Source organism: Anthonomus grandis, chromosome 5 (assembly GCF_022605725.1).
Source record: "Anthonomus grandis grandis chromosome 5, icAntGran1.3, whole genome shotgun sequence".
NCBI classification, from domain to species: Eukaryota; Metazoa; Arthropoda; class Insecta; order Coleoptera; family Curculionidae; genus Anthonomus; species Anthonomus grandis.
In genome coordinates this window covers 623244-644346 of record NC_065550.1, presented here as the reverse complement: position 1 = coordinate 644346, position 21103 = coordinate 623244, and the positions used below count along the sequence as shown (strand labels likewise).

The 21103-nt window shown below is 32.6% G+C and overlaps 2 protein-coding genes across 7 annotated transcripts in view; one reads left to right on the top strand and one right to left on the bottom strand.

Moving 5' to 3' along the window:
• LOC126736033 (vasoactive intestinal polypeptide receptor-like) overlaps positions 1–6426 on the top strand; it is an 83583-nt gene extending 77157 nt beyond the window's left edge. For all 5 annotated transcript variants that reach the window (XM_050440229.1, XM_050440228.1, XM_050440227.1 and 2 more), the window contains 2 exons: positions 5859–6003; positions 6061–6426. In XM_050440229.1, coding sequence (XP_050296186.1) covers positions 5859–6003; positions 6061–6300 — 385 coding nt within the window. In that variant the 3' untranslated portion in view covers positions 6301–6426. The remainder of the gene's footprint in view (positions 1–5858; positions 6004–6060) is intronic.
• A 45-nt stretch (positions 6427–6471) lies between these two features.
• Positions 6472–21103, bottom strand: part of LOC126736027 (E3 ubiquitin-protein ligase UHRF1-like) — an 89352-nt gene continuing 74720 nt past the window's right edge. For both annotated transcript variants that reach the window (XM_050440217.1, XM_050440216.1), the window contains exon 11: positions 6472–6798. In XM_050440217.1, the coding sequence (XP_050296174.1) occupies positions 6637–6798 (162 nt within the window). In that variant the 3' untranslated portion in view covers positions 6472–6636. The remainder of the gene's footprint in view (positions 6799–21103) is intronic.

Here is a 21103-nt window from a genome sequence, read left to right as displayed (position 1 = left end):
CTCGCTAGTATGATGGCCTTCCATTAATGAACACTGGAGCAAAACTGTTTTGAGCTGAAAATCATTTGTGATGAAATGGGCGGTCAGTGCGATATAGCTTTCTGAATTAATTGATGACCAGCAATCGGTCGTAAGTGCTAGGGACCTTGAGTTTTCTATAAGAGCTTGACATGCATTATAACATTCTTCATATTTCGCTGGCTATGCTAAAAAGTTGGAGATCTGTTGTAAATACATAGTTTCAATAAACTATTATCAATTTTGTTTTTTGTTAAACCACTTATTTTCCTTGGTAGAAAACTTGTCATTTGCTGTTGCCTTGATTCTGAAATAATACCAGCACTGCCGTCACTAGATACTAGTACTAGGTACACACGTAGATTCAGAATCTCTAGCTGTGTTTGATAATATGTCATGATTACTGGATTGGCTGGTTCTATTGTCAAAAGGATTTACAGAAATATCGATGGCTGGATGGCAAGATGTTAAATGTTTTTTTAAATTCGAGTTTTTTGATTTGTCAGAAAATTTTTTCTTACAAATATTGCAGCTTGACAGGCAGTCGGCGTTTTCCAAAGGCGTAAAAAAGTTCCATATTTCACTTGTTTTCGTCCTCTTTGCCCTTGGAGCACCTGACATGTTTGTTTTTTTATTAGCCCGCACTTTTAAATTTTAGCTAAGGTTGGTTTATTTATAAGAATGTTTTTCTCAGGACCAGAAAATTTAAAATAGATTATTTAAAAATTATTATACGCTAACAGTTGTCATAGGAAATATAGAAAATAGTGAAAGTAACTCGAAAGGAAGTGATTTTGATCCATTATGAAATCTAACTTTTTTCTTAGCTTATTTTTTTAGAATAACTTTTTTTTTAATTTCATCCAAAAAAATTAGTAAACACAGACTTATTTTATTAAAATTAGTGGAATTTTAAAATTAACCAAATTTTAATGCCTAGTTTAGTTTTACTTTTTTTATTGTTTATATATTTTTAAAATTAAATATCGTCATGTATGACGGGTGCATGAAGCTAAAAATAATTTAATATTATCATACCTTACGTAATTTTAGGTACCATAATATGAAATTAAAAGTTATTAAAAACCAGAAAGAAAATATGTTTATAAATCAATCCAACCTTTCCGTTTTAGGTTAAGTAGTAACACTGATTTTTTCACTACAGAAACACCTTTAAAATTCACCGTTTGTAAAAGAGCAAAACGAGAAGAGAATATCAAACAAGAGAATATCAATCGAACTACACACGTGCGGTTACTGACTACTGTTTTGTACGGTGAAATTGGTAGTGTCTAGTGTCTACGTCTAGTGTCCTTAATGAGTAAAAAAAATGGAAGAAAAGACTGAAGAATTTCCGGACTGCAATGATCTTGGAGGGCGATGCGCGATATTTAAAAATATTTAATATTTATCGAATGAACTGTTCCTACACACATGATGTAGTTCGATATCTTCGCCCTTTTATGCGTTTTTTGCGGTTATTAATATATGCCTTTAACGTGATGTGCGCCAATAAGGATAACTGCTTAATTCTCTATTCAATATCGGTTATAACAGTTATCGGCAAATAACCGGTTATTGATATATCGCCCATCACTACGTTATATGACTACCTACCAATTTATAATATTGTACTTTTATGCTTGTTAGATATCCAGAGAGAAGGCAACCGTTTTTTTGTATATTTGCTCGTTTAAAGGACAATTTACTTGTTCACGGATCTTTTGTTTAGCCGCGTCCTAAAGCATACAATAAAGAAAATAGGGAAGATAAGAAATAGATGTTTTAGGTTATATAGAAGCCTCCCTCGAGCTCATGCAGAAAAATCAAAAAAGAAATTGGAGTGCCAAAAACTGACGCGCAACGGATTTAAAAAAAATATAAGTATTATCCATAGAAATTTAACATAGTTCAACATTTATATCCTGGCGATGCCGAGCGCCGGACGCTATCTTGCCAATTGTAATTGCAGCAAATTGATGCCAACAACTTATTTGGCAGACTCGTTATCTGGTGTGGATATTCGCCCGCACTTTTTTTCAAGTGCGGGCATTTTTAACCGACATAATACTCGAAACTGGCATGCAGAAATTAGACATTTAATATTTGAAAGGGCATAACAAGGACGCTTTGGAGTTGGAGTGTCTTGTTTTATTTTGGGAAAACAAATAGTATACAGAATTTTTGAAGGGAGTCTTACAGCTCGTAGGTATCTAGACATACTTGAGGAAGTTATTCCAGAACTTCTGCAAAATATCTCTCAAGCCCAATATAAAACTGTCTACCTACAACAAGATGGTGCATCAAGTCATATCTCTGGGCTAGTAAGGACATTTCTTGAAAATAACTTTGCTCAAAGATGTATGAGGTACCAACGGCCCTGTTAGATGACCTCCACGGTCTCCTGATCTCTCGATTTTAGATTTTTTTAAGGGGGCATATACAAGATCAAGTGTATAAAAGACAATGCAATAATTTAACAGAACTTCAAGATGCAATTCATTTAGCATTTCAAAATCTGAGAATGAGACAAATTATTATTTTGAATGCTGTTCAAAGGGTTACAAAGATGTGCCAATTTTGTATCAGAAAAGATGGTGGTCATTTTGAACATCTCTTGTAAAAATGTTGTTTTGTTATACAGGGTGTTCATTTGAAAACTTCCCACCACGGATTTATCGAAAACCACCGTTTAAAAAAAAAACGCCGAAATACGTCAAAAGGTTTGTCAAGGGGGACAACTTTCTAACCTAAAATTACTTCACCCTGTTTCACCCTCTGCCCCCCAGGGTCATCTCCTTAAAAATTTTAAATGGCAAGGGGTATCGAGTAATAGCTTGTTTAAAAGGTCTTTCGAAGTCTTTGATTTTTTTAAATCGGTCGATTCGTTTTCGAGAAAATTAGAAAAATCTTTGTTTATCTTAATTTGTTCAGATAGAAAACGAAAACATCAAAATATCAGTTTTTATTTCAATAAGTGTTCAAAATTTTGTCCGTTTTTGGCCAAACAATGATATAGGCGATGTTCAAATTCCTAACGGTAATTTTCAAAAACATGTTGTGGGATATCATGGCAGCTGTCGATGATGCGATGCGATTGACGAAGTTCATCCAAACTTTCAGGTTGGAGAGTAAACACAATAGATTTTAAATGACCCCATAGAAAAAAGTCTAACGGCGTTATATCAGGAGATCTAGCAGGCCATTCTATAGGCCCTCTTTGCCCTATCCATTTATCTGTAAACTCGTCGTCTAGCCATTGCCAAACGAGAAGAATATAGTGAGGAGGAGCGCCGTCTTGCTGGAAATATATTTCTGTCTCATCAATTATAGGGTTTCCATCATCATCGATTTGGTTTTCAATGGATTCAGTGATAAGCGGATTGATGGTATTTTCCAACATATTCAAATAAATGTCTCCATTTAAATTTCCGTTAATAAATAATGGCCCAATCACTTTATTTCCTAAAATGCCTGCCCATACATTAATTTTTTGAGGGTACTGGGTATGCCCTTCTACAAATGCATGAGGATTTTCATTGCTCCAATATCTACAGTTATGCTTATTAACAAATCCATTTAGATAAAATGCGCATTCATCGCTGAAGCAGATATTCTTTACATGAATTGTATTATCATTAATCGCTTCAGTCATTTTTTCACAAAACTCAACTCGCCTATCGAAATCGTCTTCGGTTAACTCTTGCAATATTTTCATTTTGAATGGATGAAATTTATGAAGTTTGGTAACTGTGTGAACAGAGCTAATGAAATACCAGTGGCAGCAACAATTTTGCGTAATGAAGTATTAGGATTTATTCCAAAATGACCCAAAACTTCAACTTGAGCGGCTTCAACCAAAATTCATCGATGATCACAATTTTTATTCGCAACAGATCCAGTTTCAGTAAACTTAGTAACAAGGTCCAAAACATACCTATGCGAAGTTATCTTCTCCGGATGTCTGGCGTTAAACGTGACGGCAGTTTGCCGAGCACATTGATTTTGGGCACTATAAATTAGAATAATTTCCACTCTTTCGGCTAGTGTGTAAACCATTTTGGAAGTAAAATCTTTAATTCAATAAATTCAACAAATAAATTTTCACTATTCCAAGACTGTCACAAATGTAACTGACGGCAAAATAAATTCTTTATTTTCCTTAGCAACTATAAATAACTAAGGTATACTATAACTACTATATAACTACTATACTATAACTACTATAATAACAGGTATAACAATAAATACAGTTCGCCCAGGATATCTGTGTTGATGAAAAGAATGCAGGTTGTTATTTAGTTTTTTCCACGTCTAATCTTCGGAATTGCTGTTTATGTTGGTAGTTTCCGTTTTAAATTATAAACGAATTGTAGATTTTGCAAACGCTAACTGGCAACATTTTGAACACTTATTAAAATAAAAACTGATATTTTCATGTTTTTATTTTCTATCTGAACAAATTAAGATAAACAAAGATTTTTCTAATTTTCTCGAAAACGAATCGACCGATTTAAAAAAATAAAAGACTTCGAAAGACCTTTTAAACAAGCTATTACTCGATACCCCTTGCCATTTAAAATTTTTAAGGGGATGACCCTGGGGGGCAATGGGTGAAAGGGGGTGAAATAATTTTACTTCACCCTCTGCCCCCCCCCCGGTTTTTTTTAAACAGTGGTTTTCGATAAATCCGTGGTAGGAAGTTTTCAAATGAACACCCTGTATAGTTGTTTTCTTAGAATGTTTATTAAATTTATATATTTGGTTTTTTATGTTCTTTTATTACAAAAAAAAATAAGAATGATGCAATTCCGTATTCGACGTTATTAATTTGTAACTTTTTATTTATCTATTATTGTTATTCATGACCTACTATTATGCATTTAATTTAGAAAATTGTTAGTTATTTGCGTATTTTTGAAAATAAGTCCATGCTGTTATATACTTTTAAAAAGGTAAAAAAAAGGCCAATATCATGAACTATACATATACAGGGTGTTCCATTTAAAAAAACATAAGTTGGATCTACACCACTGGATTCTACGGAAAAAAATCTATAAGAATGAATTTTTACTTTTACAAAAACATTAAAGATAACGGAAATACGACGGGGGTCCCAAAATGCGAAAATTTCAAAAATGCCCTGTATCTTAAAAAATAAAACGGCTATGAAAATTGTGTTAACAGCATCTTTTACGAAAAAGTAGCACAGTGTCGCGAAATCCGCAACTCTCTATCTCTAAAAATAATGGAGATATCCCGCAAAAATACCCAAAATGGGACACCCTGTACATGACATTGACAATGTTATGATGTCGATGGAAATAAACGATTTGATTTGATTAGTGTTCTTACCGGCCTTAATTTTATGTGCTCGACATAAGACTAGGATTTCAGTTGGCAGAGCATATTTCATTCTGTAGGATGATTTGGTCATGCAACACCTATTTTGCGGACGGGTACAAATGCAACAACGTTGAGACTTGTTATCTTGGTTAACCTTCCCAGTACATATATCTTAACACAGGATATCCAAATAAAATCTTCCAATTGCTGATTTATCTTTAATCACAAATTACTAAGATTCAGATGCGCAAGTTCCGACTCGATAAGTATTTCAATTCGCCGTCACGTACTGTCAGGTGCCAGATCATCCTATATTTTAGCAAGCTTTAATATCATAATCAAAATAATAGATTACACATTAATATGCATTGCTTTCATCCCTTGCAACATTGCCTTTTAAGTCATTTTTTTGGCCCTCGTCATTCAACTAATCTGGTATGTGTATCAATAAAAAAGTCTTACCTGTTCAGCTTATTACTCACTTACCATTTTAGAAAACTGTTAAAATCTACATTAGTTTTGATTCCGCTTTATGGAATTCCATACACGATTTCACTTATGTTGGGAATATACGTAAATAAAGATCGATATTTGGAAATGTTTTGGCTGTTTTTTGATCAAACATTTACATCGTTCCAGGTACTAGTATAAATTTTAAAAGCAATTCATGAAATACTAAAAAGCTATTTTTTTAAGGGATTCTTTGCTGCTTTAGTGTACTGTCTTTTGAATAGTGACGTGCAGTCAGAAATTCGACGGAAATATGGTACGCTCTTAGAACAATCCGATACGAAGTTTAGAAGAACAAGAACTATTTCCACCAATACGCAACAGTTTTCCCTCCAGACTAACGACGATACGTTGGAAAATTTGAACTTGTTTGGCATTGTCGATGATGATACTTTAAAGAAAAATTTAAATTCGAGTAAACTGTAAAATTACTTGTGATGGCATTTTTATTGTGTACTCATACTGTTACTGATTAGTACCTACTTATATTACATTTAGAAACATTGTCTTTGTAAATGTGTTTTTGTCAAATAAATCAGAAACATCGAATAATTTATGATTTTTTTTTTAATATTTAAAAAAAACAAAGTCGAACAGTTATTATAAAAAAATACTGTTTATTTCATCAAATTGGCTCAATTGGATGTTATTCATTTTATTACACTTAATGCTAAAATAACTGCTATTACTAAAAAAAATATAACAAGTATTTGGAACATTCTAATATAATTTAAAAACTATGCAAACGTAAAACGACGTTCCCTATTCGGTTCGATATCCCGGAAACAAGAAATTTAATGCCGCTTGAAGATTTTTATTGTTGAATTGTTCAGCGAGAGTTTCCTTGCGACCCAACATCTCCCGGCAATGTGGACACTGGAATTCTTCGGTGGAGCAGTGTTTAAATGCTTCATGCAAACATTTCTAAAAAAATAAATAATCAAAGTACAAAAATATACAGGGTGTTCCCTTTTTCGAATACCGGAGGTTGTAAATGTTTTTTTAGTCACAACTTTTTTATTATTTGAGATATTTTTATGAAATTTGGTATACAGCTTTGGATCAACAAGACATCTTTTGATCTGAAGATTTTTAACATTTTTTATTAATGATGTCTGTATGGGATTTTTAATTGAATATTCGAATTGAAAAATGGTACTCCACTGCTTTTTCTAAAAATAAAAATTAATTATAAAATCCTCATTTAGGTTCAAGCAAATTTGATTCCCTGCCTTAATATTTCCAATATTTTTTAGAAAGAATAATTAAAAACCTATCTATGTAATTTTTTTCTAATGATGAATTGTCACTGTTTGGTACAGGCAATTTGTCATGGAAAAAGGCTACTTTTAAAAAAAAATATCCGATTCTCTGATTTTTTGAGGGTCAATAGTGGTTCATGAGAGAAGTTCAAATTCCAAAAGTTGAGAGCTTCCTCCCCCCCCGTTTTTTGGGAAACTCAAAAAAATGTTGGATTCGTTTTTATGGCTAAACCGTAGGTCGGACAGAAAAATTAATCAGACATAAAATGACGAGAATCTTATTTTCTACAATTCATCTCATAGGCTCAAAGCTGTAGAACAAAAATTGGAAAAGCTAGAGGGCGCCCAAGTCACCAAAAATTTCTTTTCCCCATTTTGCACTGTGAACTATTTTTTTTTACCATCGCAAGAATTGCAAAAATGTAGAGGGCATTTTTTTTTGAAGATTAGCCGTTTTTGAGATACAAAGCATTTACTACTAATATGTACCCGTTTGTGTATGTACATTGCGTAACATGTGTTGCAGAAGCTGTTTTATGTCGCCTCAAGTTTGCGCATCGTAAGACTGAAGTAATTCTAAAAAGTCATTTCTACTCCCCTTCTTTGACAATATTTTTGGACAACTCAAAAATATTTTGTGTTCCATTTTCTACAATCCACAGTCTTGTTATCGGAATCGCCCATGTGAAACAATATGGAACTGAATTTGTTAACATTAATGTAAAACTGTACTCCATAAAAACAAAACATATGAAGAGGCATATTTTACGTTGGGAAAATTGACTTTTTGGTAATTGAAACGTTTTCTTACTTGCACAAGGTGAACAATTCAGTTAAAGAGAAAAGAAAAGTATGTGAGTGATAAATCTGTATGAGGACGCTGCTGTATGCTGCATGTGACTGATTATAAAGGGTGATTCAAATTGAGTTTCCACATTACAATTTTTTTTTTTTTTTGAAACGCTACTGAATTTGTCAACGGCAACGTGACATTTCTAACGTCAAAATATAAACAAAACAGTCATGGAGCAATATACGACCGAACAACGTGTTAAAATTATCCAAGCCTATTATGAAAACGGCCGATCAAGGAAAAATACATTTCGTGCTTTACGTGAATTTTTTGGCGCACAAAATCGGCCTTGTGAGAAGACAATTTGGAATTTGGTACAAAAATTCGAGCAAACTGGATCCGTCGCTAACATCAAAACTCCTAGGCATGCTCGTAGAGGTCGGTCGGAACACAATATTGCTATTGTTGCCGAAAGTGTGAACGAAAATCCAAGAACATCGATTCGTCATCGATCGCAGCAACTGGACCTTACATATTCCACTACACAGCGGATTTTAACAAAAGATTTGCAGTTACACCCATACAGAGTCCAAATAACGCAGGAATTGAAGCCTAGGGACCATCAACAGCGCCGTGTATTTGCCGAATGGATAAGAGAACAAGGGGCAAATTTTCCAATGAAAATAATCTTTAGCGATGAGGCACATTTTCACCTTGGGGGCTTCGTAAATACTCACAATTGCCGTATTTGGGGATTAGAAAATCCAAGACAGATTGTTGAAGTGAAAATGCATCCTCAAAAGGTGACTGTTTGGTGTGCCTTTTGGTCCGGAGGCGTAATTGGTCCATTTTTCTTCGAGGATCATGCGGAGAACGCTGTTACGGTTAATGGCGTTCGCTATCGGAACATCATAACAGAATTTTTCTGGGAACAGTTGGAAGATATGGACATCGAAGATCTCTGGTTTCAACAGGACGGTGCCACCTGTCACACATCAGGAGAAACGATCCAAGTACTGCGCGGCAAGTTTCCAGGTCGCGTTATTTCACGTAACGGTGATATCAATTGGCCGCCGCGATCCTGTGATTTAACTCCCTTAGATTATTTTCTATGGGGGTATCTAAAGAGCAAAGTCTACAAGAATAACCCGAACACCATTGCGGAGCTGAAACAAAAGATTAGACGCGACATTACCAACATAGGTCCTGATTTGTGCCACAGAGTAGTCGAAAATTTCTCCAAACGGATTACGTCATGCCACATGAGCCGCGGCGGTCATTTACATGATGTCATCTTTCATACATAATTGTAATTAACTACCTTCAAGGGGAAAATAAATATTTTTCTATAATTTTCAATTTCTTCTTTTTTTTTTATATTTTTAATGTGGAAGCTCAATTTGAATCACCCTTTATTTAAATGAAGCATTTAAATTGATGGAATAGTAAGTGATGTTGATCGATATCATTGTGATTATCAGTGTTATCATGCGAAAATATAAAACCGATACAAAAATATGGTCAATTTTTTTGGTCTGCCTCTTTTTTTGATTTGCTTTGTTGGTGGTGAACATGAACTTCATCTACTTCCAAAGAGCAGTTGGAAAACGTATCTGAAGTTGACGTTTCTGCTTCGGAAGGGTTCTCTGTGGGGCTGGGGTATTGTGGCAATTTGAAAATTTGCGAAGGTAGATCCTCAACGTCATTCTCCTCCAAATGAACCAGGGAAATGTTGCGAAAGAGTGAGCGGAGAATGGTCACGTGGGGAATGGAAAAGAGGAAGAAAATAGCGCGCCGGCAGCCAGCTGCGTTCCTTTCAGACTCGCGGCGCGGTACATGATGTTATAACCGCTGTATCTCAAAAACGGCTAATCTTACAGAAAAAATGCGTACACGAATTATAGAGGTTTTTTCGCCCTATACATCTATTGCAATTCATGCGATGGTAAAAAAAAAATTATTTCACAGTGCAAAATGGGAAAAAGAAATTTTTTGTGACTTTGGCGCCCTCTAGCTTTTTCAACTTTTGTTCTACAGCTTTGAGCCTACGAGATGAATGGTAGAGAATAAGATTCTCTTCATTTTACGTTTGATTAATTTTTGTGTCCGACCTACGGTTTAGCCTTAAAAACTAATCCAAATTTTTTTGAGTTTCCCAAAAAACGGGGGAGAAGGGGATCTTAACTTTTGGAATTTAAGCTTCTTTCATGAACCACTATTGACCCTCCAAAAATCAGAGAATCGGATTTTTTTTTTACTAGTTTACTAAAGGTTTGTAATTTTCTATAAAAACTCGAACTGATAAAAAACAACTTGAAAATTATTCCACCGAAATAGATCACAGTAAAAGTCTCAGGTGACATAATACAAGAAGTGACTAATGATAATTCAAATAAAGACCTTAAGGCAATAGTAAATAAAAAAAATTAGACCATTGCGGCGTTCACTTTACAGTGTTACTATTTTGCCAAGAGTTTGCAGACGGTAGCTCAGAATTATTGGAGGCTTGGGATTGTTCGAAGGTTCACTTATGACTGGCTATTAATGAATCTAAACTTGATTATAACTAATAAATAAGAGAGCGCCACTTAGTTTTTTTTTTTTTTATAAATGAAAGAAAACTAAGAAAAACACTTGGTATATAGGTTTCAATTAACAATTAAATGACCCTGGATAAAGTAGATTTTAAGAGGCAAAAAAAATTATCTTAACAATACAACCAAATTATATTTACATCAAAGATATGTATACACCTCATTTTCTAATCTGTTAAATGTTAATAATTTATAATGAATTAAAATATGAATAATGTTGATATGATTAAATAAAATAAGTTTGACAAAAGTAACATTTAAATTATGATTTCACTGCTTGGTAGATTTCAGCACTTGAAAAATAAATTGCAATTATTAAAGTTTTTAGTATATATTTGTATTACGCAGGGCAAAGTTCATGAACCTTTTTACCTAAGGCATATCAGCCTTAACCGAGTTATATCTACTTAACTACCAAAAAAGGTACTGAAAAATACTGAACAAAAAATAACTAAAATTATAGATAGGAAATTGACATATTAAATTATGATATTGATTAAATATGTGTAGCAATAAATTGAAATTAAAAGTATATTAATAAAAATTTAAATAAGTTCGACAAATCTATGGTTAATAATATTTAAATAAATGGAATAAACTGGCCTGTATATTCCTCCAAGAATTGAACGGCTGGCCTCCAAAATCGAGGCTGTGAATGTATGCCATTTGTAGCTTAGTTATCTGGACTGGGAATCTCTAATACTAGCTCTAACTCTGGCTCCAGCTCCACAGCTTACAGCAATTTCTCGGGGAAATCAAAATCCTGCAGCCATCAACAATTGAAGAAGAATAAAAAGGAAAATGGAAAAGTAAAACCCTAAAACAACGGTTGCCATTGTATTTACTGTCGATAAAAATGAATGGCGTTCAAAATGTGACACACTCACCTTGCTAAGTTTCATTATCTATCTATCAAAATCTCGGGTATCCTGCACCAGAATTATGAAATAAACAGTTCCCTAAAGGAACAAGATTAAGGACTATAAATTATAAACCATATTGGCCACTTCCTGCTTCACAAATTTCGGAAATAATAAACAGGCCTTTTACGTGCGCTTCTACCTGCGACACGGGAACAAGTCCTCAAAAAATGGATGCAGTACCGACTAAATAAGTTACGACCCCACCTCTCGCCTGAGCTGTCAATGTCAATTCAATCAGAGAAAACATCAATCAAGACCAACCAGAAGAGTGACGGACCGTCAACAGAAAGCATGAATAATAAAACCAGGAGAGTGATGCGTTACAGTAGTAATGTGTCATCGACAGTGCGAATTTAAAGAAATATCGATAAAAGAAGTTGACCGAAATTATTAATATAATTATTGAAATTAATGAAATATCAATGGAGCGTTAGTGAACATAAGAAATAGAAAAATAAAACGCTACACCATCCAAGATCCTTACTTAATATCCACTGAGTTTTAACAATTTATTTAAAAACATAGGTCCCCAGTTGGCAGAAAAAATAAAACCTCCTGATATAAATGTTAATGTAGCCACTAAGTCAAATGTAGAATCTTGCTATTTTACACCAGTAACCGAAAATGACCTAATCAGCATAATCAAATAACTAAGAAATAATGTAAAGAGCGGTGAGGATCACATTACTTCAGAAGTCTTAAAACAGAATCACAATCACTTCATTCCACCTTTGCTGCATGTTATTAATTGCATTCTTGGTACGTAAGTATTTTCAAAGATTCTAAAAAAAGCAAATATAGTCCCAGTCTTTAAAAGTGGTAATAGGGAATTACTTTCCAATTATAGACCAATTGCTTTAATAAAAACGATCAGTAAATTAGTTGAAAAATTCATAAAAGTTAATCTAGTCTTTCCTTGCATGCTTCTAGCTTGCAAGGTTTCTTTGCTTGCTTCTAGTAATTCCAGCATAGAGAATGCATTGAGTGCAGTTACAGAGTTGATCCTAAGGGGCTTGGATGATGGAAAAAGAGTTTTGGGGATTTTCTTGGATCTAAAGAAAGCATTCGACACTGTGACGCTTTACATACTACTGCAGAGACTCTATAAAATAGGTATTAGAGGTATTGCTTATAAATTAATAGACAGGCACTTAAATGATAGGACACAACGTGTTAAGATTGAAGATACTGTAAGTGAGTCTCTAGTGGTGGTTTGTGGTATTTCATAGAGGACGGTGCTGAGTCTACTCTTGTTCAATATCTACATAAATGATATTTTGTCTATTTTTAGCAACAATGAGGATATAGTGTTTTGTTTTTCTGACGATACTGCAATAATAGTGCAGGGTGAGGAATGCAGAAGCTGCTATTACAAAAATTATGTGTTGGTTAGATCACAACCTATTGTCACTTAACATCGAAAAGACAAAGTTCATCATATTTGGGATAACTGCAAGAACTCTTCCTAGTGTGCAGACTTTTAGGATTCACAGCCCTAGCTGTTTAGATGTAATGCAGTGTGCCTGTTCTGGCAAAATTGAGAGGGTAATGTCTTTTAAATTTAATATTTAGGTATTTTTCCAGATGAAAATCTTAACTGGAAAACGCATGTCGATTATGTCACAAAAAAGATTAGAAAACTCATTTAAACATTTTATGAGCTGAGAAATGTTTTGACCCTTAAAATGTTAAAAATGGTTTATTTTTCATTGACTGAATCAATTATAAATTATAGAATAATAATATGGGCGGTGCAAGTAAATACCAAATTCCAACCTTTTTATAGCTCAAAAATACATTATAAAGATCATGATATTTAAGAATAAAAGATTTTCCACGAACCTACTCTTTCAGGAGCGTAAACTGTTGATATTAGAACAGTTATACATAAAGGCTGCAATTCGCTTTATGCTTAATACTCAGAAAAAGAATAACGCATAATCAAAATCCTCGTAATGATAAGAACCAAAATCTAACATTGACATTCTCCAGAAATTCTGCAACTCGCAGACATTTTAGTTATACTGGTCCTGCGGTTTACAATGTGTTGCCTGACTTCATTAGGAATAAACCATTTAAGGTTGTCAAACACAAAATAGGTCAGTGGATAGTGGAAAGTAGCTTTTGCTTAAATTTTAAGACTGTTTTCTTGTGGGTATGTTTTGATTGCTAATTTATAATATTTACATGTTTCACACAAAAAAGTACAAATATTATTTATAAGATAAGATGTAACTTGAATAGGTAGATAACGAACACGTACAGATTTTTCAAATCCATTGTGTTGGTAAATAATATTAGTATATTGTATAAATGAATTTTAGGTAGTGATTTAACCTTCAATTTGTAAACAAGATATATTGTATACTAATAATAAAGTTCTCAAGCAACAGCTTAATAAACATAATAACCCTTTGCATTCCCCAAAAATCAGAAAAGTTCTCGTTGACTTAAACAAAAAAATTAAAGACAACAATCTTGTTATTTCCAATGCTGATAAAGGTGCTTGTTTAGTTATTATGGATCAACTAACATATTTTCAAAAGGTAGAAAACTTCATACAAGACAACAATTTTATCGAACTATTTTATCTAATAATGCTCTTCCCTCTTTTATCAATTAAACTAAAATATAAATTAAAAAACGTGAATTAAATATTAAAAAGTACTGGGGCGAAAAGAAACTTATTCCGAGCAATCGTTGCATTCCTAGACTTTCTGGTTTGTCAAAAATCCATAAACCTGACATTCCTATTCGTCCTGTACTTAGTACAATGAAAGGCTAGAATTAGCATTGCCGTGGAGCTATGGGCAGTTTGTTTGCTTGCAAAATCTCTGATTCAATGATGCCAAATGCTTATGTAGATATGACAAAAAAAAAACACACTTTATAATCATAAAAATTTGTCACGAATTTTAACAGGTGAACACAAAACAATACTATTCCTCTTTAATAAAATATGAAGCATTTTTTTTCATGAAATATGATAAGACACTCTATAAAAAAGCCAACATTCAAAGTTAAATAAATATAGATAATGTCCCTATATTAGAGAAAAATGTGCTTAGAATAACATATATCTATTTCTACCTTTTATTTAGAATCTTACATCAATAAGTTAAATTAACATTATTATGTGTGTTGATATATAGGTGAAAATTTCCTCTTTAAAAATTGCGTGTAAACTTGACAGCAGAGAATCGATGAATATGTTTATAAACAAAACACACCCCTCGCTCCTTTGCGCATGTTGAACTCAAACAAAGTTGTTGTTTACTAATTCTAGACTTTCAATGTTCTAAGGTCCTGTCGTTAGTTTCACCCCAACGCTTCAAAACTTTCCTCCTGCTTAAATAGTATTCTCTCTTCTTGCTTAAAGAATAAACTTTTTTATTGTATTAAAAATTCAACCGATTTTGTATAAAAAACAAATTGGACGCTGATAATATTGTTGAGATCCGGGTCCGGTAAAGTTAAAGGGACGTCTAAGAACCGATTTTTTTTTGAAAATTTTTACATAGAATGTTGAGTTTGAACATTTTATTGATAAAAAAGTGAGGATGAAGTAAAAAAATGCAAAATTTCAAAAATTATAAAGGATTTTCTACTTACGTATAATTCACAATTGCACCCGGCTTAATTACACTCTATTTGCGACTAGGCATCACGTTGACCATTATATATGCTATTAATTATAAATAAAATGCTATAAATTTAAAGCCTTTAGTAACAAAATTCTGTAACTTAGAAGGATTTACATCACTTCCTTAGGTCATAAATACAAATTTCCATACGCAAATCAGGAATATCAAATATGTAAATACGGATTTATTCATAAATAAAAAAGACGGTCAAATGTCACTTACGTCAACAAATATTATTTATTGGGAGTGGCTACTGTAATAGTACGATTATCGTAATTTTCTGTCCTGTCTCATTATAGGTAAGTATTTGTTTATTTATATAATCATAAAATATGCACACGGGGCGGCAGCCCCGTGTGCGTGTATAATTCCTATGCCTTATTCCTATTTATTCCTGTTTTGACTATAAGTTCATGTACATTAAATCTCATCGTAATTATTTACCTATTAATAATTAAATATCTTTAATTATGTTTTTTTTTCAAAATTTATACTTATTATATATTAAATTACATAAAATATCAAATAATTTAAATAAATAATACCTAATTTTTAACACCTGATAAATGTGCTTTGTTCATATAATGTAAAATCTAACTATATTATGGCTTTATTATCTAAAATTGAGTCCACAGCCAACCCATCTAACTAAAAAGTGTTCCAGACAAAACCAAAAAATACTACTGGGGACATAGTGAAGCCATTGCCATTTTTGTCAATAAGGTTGTTGTTTTATTTTTCTTGTGTGTAAATTACAAAATATGTAATTAAAAGGGGTAAAAAGCGATAAAAGATTATGTAAATTTACAATAATAGCCCCCAAAAAAGTTCCAAAATTGCCCCAATATATATATTTTTTAATTATACCAAAATCAAGAGCTAAAAAACTTTGTGCAAGTCGGCAATAATTACGTATTTAACGTATGTAGAAAAACCTTCATAATTTCCAAAGTTTTGTATTTTTTCTAATCATCCTCACTTTTTTATCAATATTTTGACCACACTCAACATTCTATGTAAAAATTAAAAAAAAAAACGGTTTTTAGACGTCCCTTTAACTTTACCGGACCCTGAGATCCTTTTACTTCTTAAACTTTGCTTGTAACAAGAGTAGTTTTTATTTTTAATAATAAGTTTTATAGGCAATCAATAGGACTTGCCATGGGCAATCCAATTTCACCACTCTTGGCTGACTTATTTTTAGATAATATAGAGAGAACTTCCGTTTTTATATTGTTGAATGAAAATAACATTTTAAACAGGTACGTGGATGATTGTTTCTTAATAGCTCCCATCGATACTTTAAACATCCTTAATTCTCTAAAATTTCCGGAATCGGAAATTGATAATAGGCTCAATTTCTTAGATATCACAACTACTTTAAAATATTTTGAAAACCAACTCGAACTTACCACATTATGCTTTTTCAATCTAAACAAACATCCCCTATCACACAAAATGGCATTTTTATTGTTACGTTAATCGCTTACTTAATATTCCAATGTCCTCAACAGATTTTATCAATAAAAAATTATTAAGCAAATCGCGTTTAATAATGGATACGAGCCACGCATTGTTGTCAAACAAATTTCCAAAACAAAAACAAAAAGGCAATAAAAATCTAGCTTATAATGGTCATTCTCTAGACCTTCCTAATTTTAAATATGTATCCGTCCCTTTCCTAGGCCTTTTTTCTTACCATATTTCCAGAATATTGAGAAATAATTGTCAAAAGAATATTAAAGTATATTTTAGGAATACCAACTCTCTTGGCTCGGCTCTCATAAATAACAAACAAATTCTATACGTCTTTATCAAAAAAGTGGTGTCTATAAACTAAAATGTGCAGACTGTCCTGCCTCATATATTGGAAAAACAGTAAGGTCACTTTTAACAGAATATGTGAATAGACCACAACATTTTGCTTTTGGACACCATCCTAATTTTTCAAAACACAATTTTTCGCCCAACCAAGATAGTGAGGTCATATACAGTGCTTTCATTTCAGAACGATCCACCCTTAATAACTTAACTTTCTTCCTAAAAAAAAAAAACACGTCAAGTTAGATATAGTTCTGTCAATCAACTCCTCACCTCCAGCTAACCTCACTTTAATATGTCAAATGGGAACCCCCATCGTGTGATACATCATAGTAAGCAGCGTCAAATTCTCTATTCAACGGTACCAAAAAAAATGAAATCGGTAAATGTGTAAGCAAATAGTTTGCGAAAATGTCTAGAAATAATGAATATTTTATTTACGCCAAACTTTGGTATTTTAAATGAATACTTTTAGTGTGGTAGCTACATCATTTTAAAATTCTTACATTTTTTATAATAGATCATCAAAAAAAAATACAAGCAATTTAGAAGTTAAAATGTGTGGTAACAAACAGTACATTTAGTTGAAGCAAATTATTTATTTTTTTAAGTAAAGAATGTGTACCGTTATTTGCGAGAAAAAAAGAGAGTGTCTTCAAATTTTTTGCAAAAATATTTGCAGTCTTATAACTTCGTATGTGTATTTATTTCACTTATATTTTTTGCGAAACCTACCTAATAGGTACAAAAAAACACTACAATACCGGGTCTTGTCGACTTTAAGTATCTCCGATTTTGCAATATTTTAAAATTTGAGCATAAAGAGTACTTTGAAAAGAATAGATTAAGAGAAAAAAATTTGCGGATTATTCACATAAGACGCTAAAAAATAAAATTAAATTATGTCAAAAAAGAGGTCTACTCTACTCTATTTGATGATCGAAACTCGTTGCTATTGATAATTAGATTGTCAAACTTTTGACATATGATCTCGCAGTTGCCAAATTGTGTATATATGTAATAAGAAACAAGCACATCTAAAAAGCATATCTTATTTAAGAGAAAACATGAAAGACATCTAAATCTATCTGCCAAAATGATAGCAGTATTTTTACACTATAATAGTGAATGGGTTTCGCTTTTACACACATTTGTACACAAGCAAAAAATTCATTCTCTTATGCAAATGTTCGTAGCCTCTATATTTTCTAACATTTTGAGATTTTATTCATATGAAAAAATATAGAGAGGACTCGTAAATGTCGAGCACACACTCAACCTCTTAACTTAAAACAATTTATCCCAATCCACCCCAACCCAACCCAACCCAACCCAACCCATCTCATCTCATCTCATCTCATCTCATCTCATCTCATCTCATCTCATCTCATCTCATCTCATCCCATCCCATCCCATCCCAACCCAACACACAGGCCCAAAATCAACCCAATGCAATTCAACCGAGCCCAAAACACTAAAAACATTCATATAGAAGAAATAAAAAATTCTTAAATCAAAGAACATGTATGGCAACGCTGTCACCTCGCGGCGTTATGTCAAACGTCAATAAAAAAGAATAATGAAGGAAGGTGGAAGGGAATTGTATGAAAAATAATTAATATTCTTTAGACTTAATTTTAAACAGAATATGCCTATATTTCATATTATTTTTAATTAGGATCGAAATTTAAAAAGTACCAAAACAATAAATAATACATTATGGGTGTCTTTGGTATGTTTTTTTACACGAAAATAAAGCGACTTAATTACAAGAAAAGGTAAAATAATTTTTTTTATGTTATATAAACCATTTCGTCTTTTTGGTCATGTTTTATGTATAATTTCATTTAAATTAAATACTTTTTCCAAAACTACAAAATTCTTAGTGGCAAAAAAATAAAAAAAGTAATACTCGGCTCATAGTTCACTCTCATTACCACTAAACCATGAAGCGCTTGCGGCGAATGTTCGAAAACGAGTTTATATCGTACGTAGGTACACATTGTCATAATTTTTTTTTGTTTTTATTATTTTATTAAAGAAAATGTTATTCATCCTCCAATTTTTTGTGCTTAAAATAGTCCAAAGAAGATTAGCTTACTATTTCATATTCAAAAATGTTAACATTCGGAGATACCTAAAGTCGACTAGAACCCATTTAATGAAAGGTATCAAGATAAAAACGTGAGCCATAAATACGTATTAGAATTGATACGAAAATTTGAAGAGACGGGATCGATTTGCAATAAGAAAAAATATGAAAATAGAGTTGTCGATGAAGCATGCCAAGTTGAAGTACTAGGACAATTTGCTATGGATCCAACTTTGTCTATACCAAAGGCCGCAAAACTAACAAATATTTCCACTGGTTCTGTACATAAAGTTAAAAAAAAAACTAAGTTCTTTCCTTATAAAATTCATATTCTTCATGAACTCGGAGAAGATGATTTTGATAGGAGAATTCAATTTTGTGAAGTGATGTGCCAGCGAATTGACGACGATCCCCATTTATTGAAGAACATTTGCTTCAGTGACGAATCGACCTTTTTTTTAAATGGCCTGGGGACATAACTGTAGATACTGGGATAATGAAAATCCGCATGTTTTTCGGGAAGGCCATACCCAATATCCCCAAAAAATTAATGTTTGAGCAGGAATTTATGGGAATGAAATAATCGGGCAATTTTTTTTGGAAGAAAATTTGACTGGCGAAATTTATTTATACCTTTTAGAAAATGCAATATCCTTTCTTCTCTTCCTTCCTTCTCCCCTCAATAACCTTTCCATCATCCAAACTATGGAAAATCAAGTAGATGAACATGGTGCTATATTATTGAATGAAAAATAATATACATTTTCAGCAGGATAAGGCTCCCGCGCACTACACTTTGGTAGTTCGAGAGTGGCTTGATGAAAATTTTCGAGAAAAGTGGATTGGCAGACGTGGTGCAATCGAATGGCCTGCGCGGTCTCCGGACCTAACCCCACTAGATTTTTTTCTTTGGGGCTACTTAAAAAGCAAAGTTTATAAAACCCCACCTGAGAGTATTGAGAATTTAAAAAATAGAATATTTCAAGAATGCAGAGAAATTAGCGGGCAGACCCTTGTCAATGTTCGTAAGGAGTTTGAAAATAGGTTTTTTTATTGTCTTGCTAATAACGGCGCGCATTTCGAACATTTAATAAAATAAATGTGTTTAACTAATTAAACTTGTTTTTCTACCCTACCGATTTACACTTTAATTGCTTTTTGGTCAATCAATTTTATTTCTTTTTAACAACCATTGATAGCATAATGAATGCCCTTTAAAATAATGTATCACAGTATGGGGTAGCCATTTGACATACCAAAGTTTGGCGTAAATAAAATATTTACTATTTCTAGACATTTTCGCTAACTATTTGCTTACACATTTACCGATTTCATTTTTTTTGGTACCGTTGAATAGAGAATTTGACGCTCTTTACTATGATGTATCACACGATATATCATAGTAAGGAGAAGTAAGAAGAAAGTTATTAAGGGTGGATCGTTTTGAAATGAAAGCACTGTATATCCATAGATCCAACAACTCTAAAGTTCTAGATTCTAGAGAGGATCAGGGAGAAATTAAAATTAACCCTTTACATTTTCTTTAAAAATTACAATTTTTTTTTCCGTAATGTAACCTTTTGTAAATGTGCTTTCATTTGATAAATAAAAGGAAACGTACTATACAGGGTGGCTCATTAAAAACAGATCAGATAGGTTTGGGGCCCCTTTTAAAAAATTTTGAAAAATGCTCGGACCCGTCGATTTTTGATTTTAGATGTACAATTTTTTGTTATACTTTCTACCCCTTAACATCAATCCCTTAGCGGGGGTTGCAACCACCCTCAAAGTCTTAAATGGGAGTGAGGGTCAAGTGATCAAGAGCTTATTTTAAAGGTCTTTTTATTCTAGTTACAAATGACAAGTTTGAAATTGCTAGCTTGAGTTTTCGCAGTATGACAGCTTGTCAAAAATTTTGAAATAATACCATTGTTTAATAGTTTTAGGGATAGTTAGAGAGGTTCTTGATTTACAAAACAAAAACGTTTGCGCCCGTCGATTTTTGATTTAAAAAAAAAACGATTTTTTGTTTAAACTTTTAACCCCACAACTTCAACCCCTTAGCGGGGGCGACATTCGCCCTTATTTTTTAAATGGGAA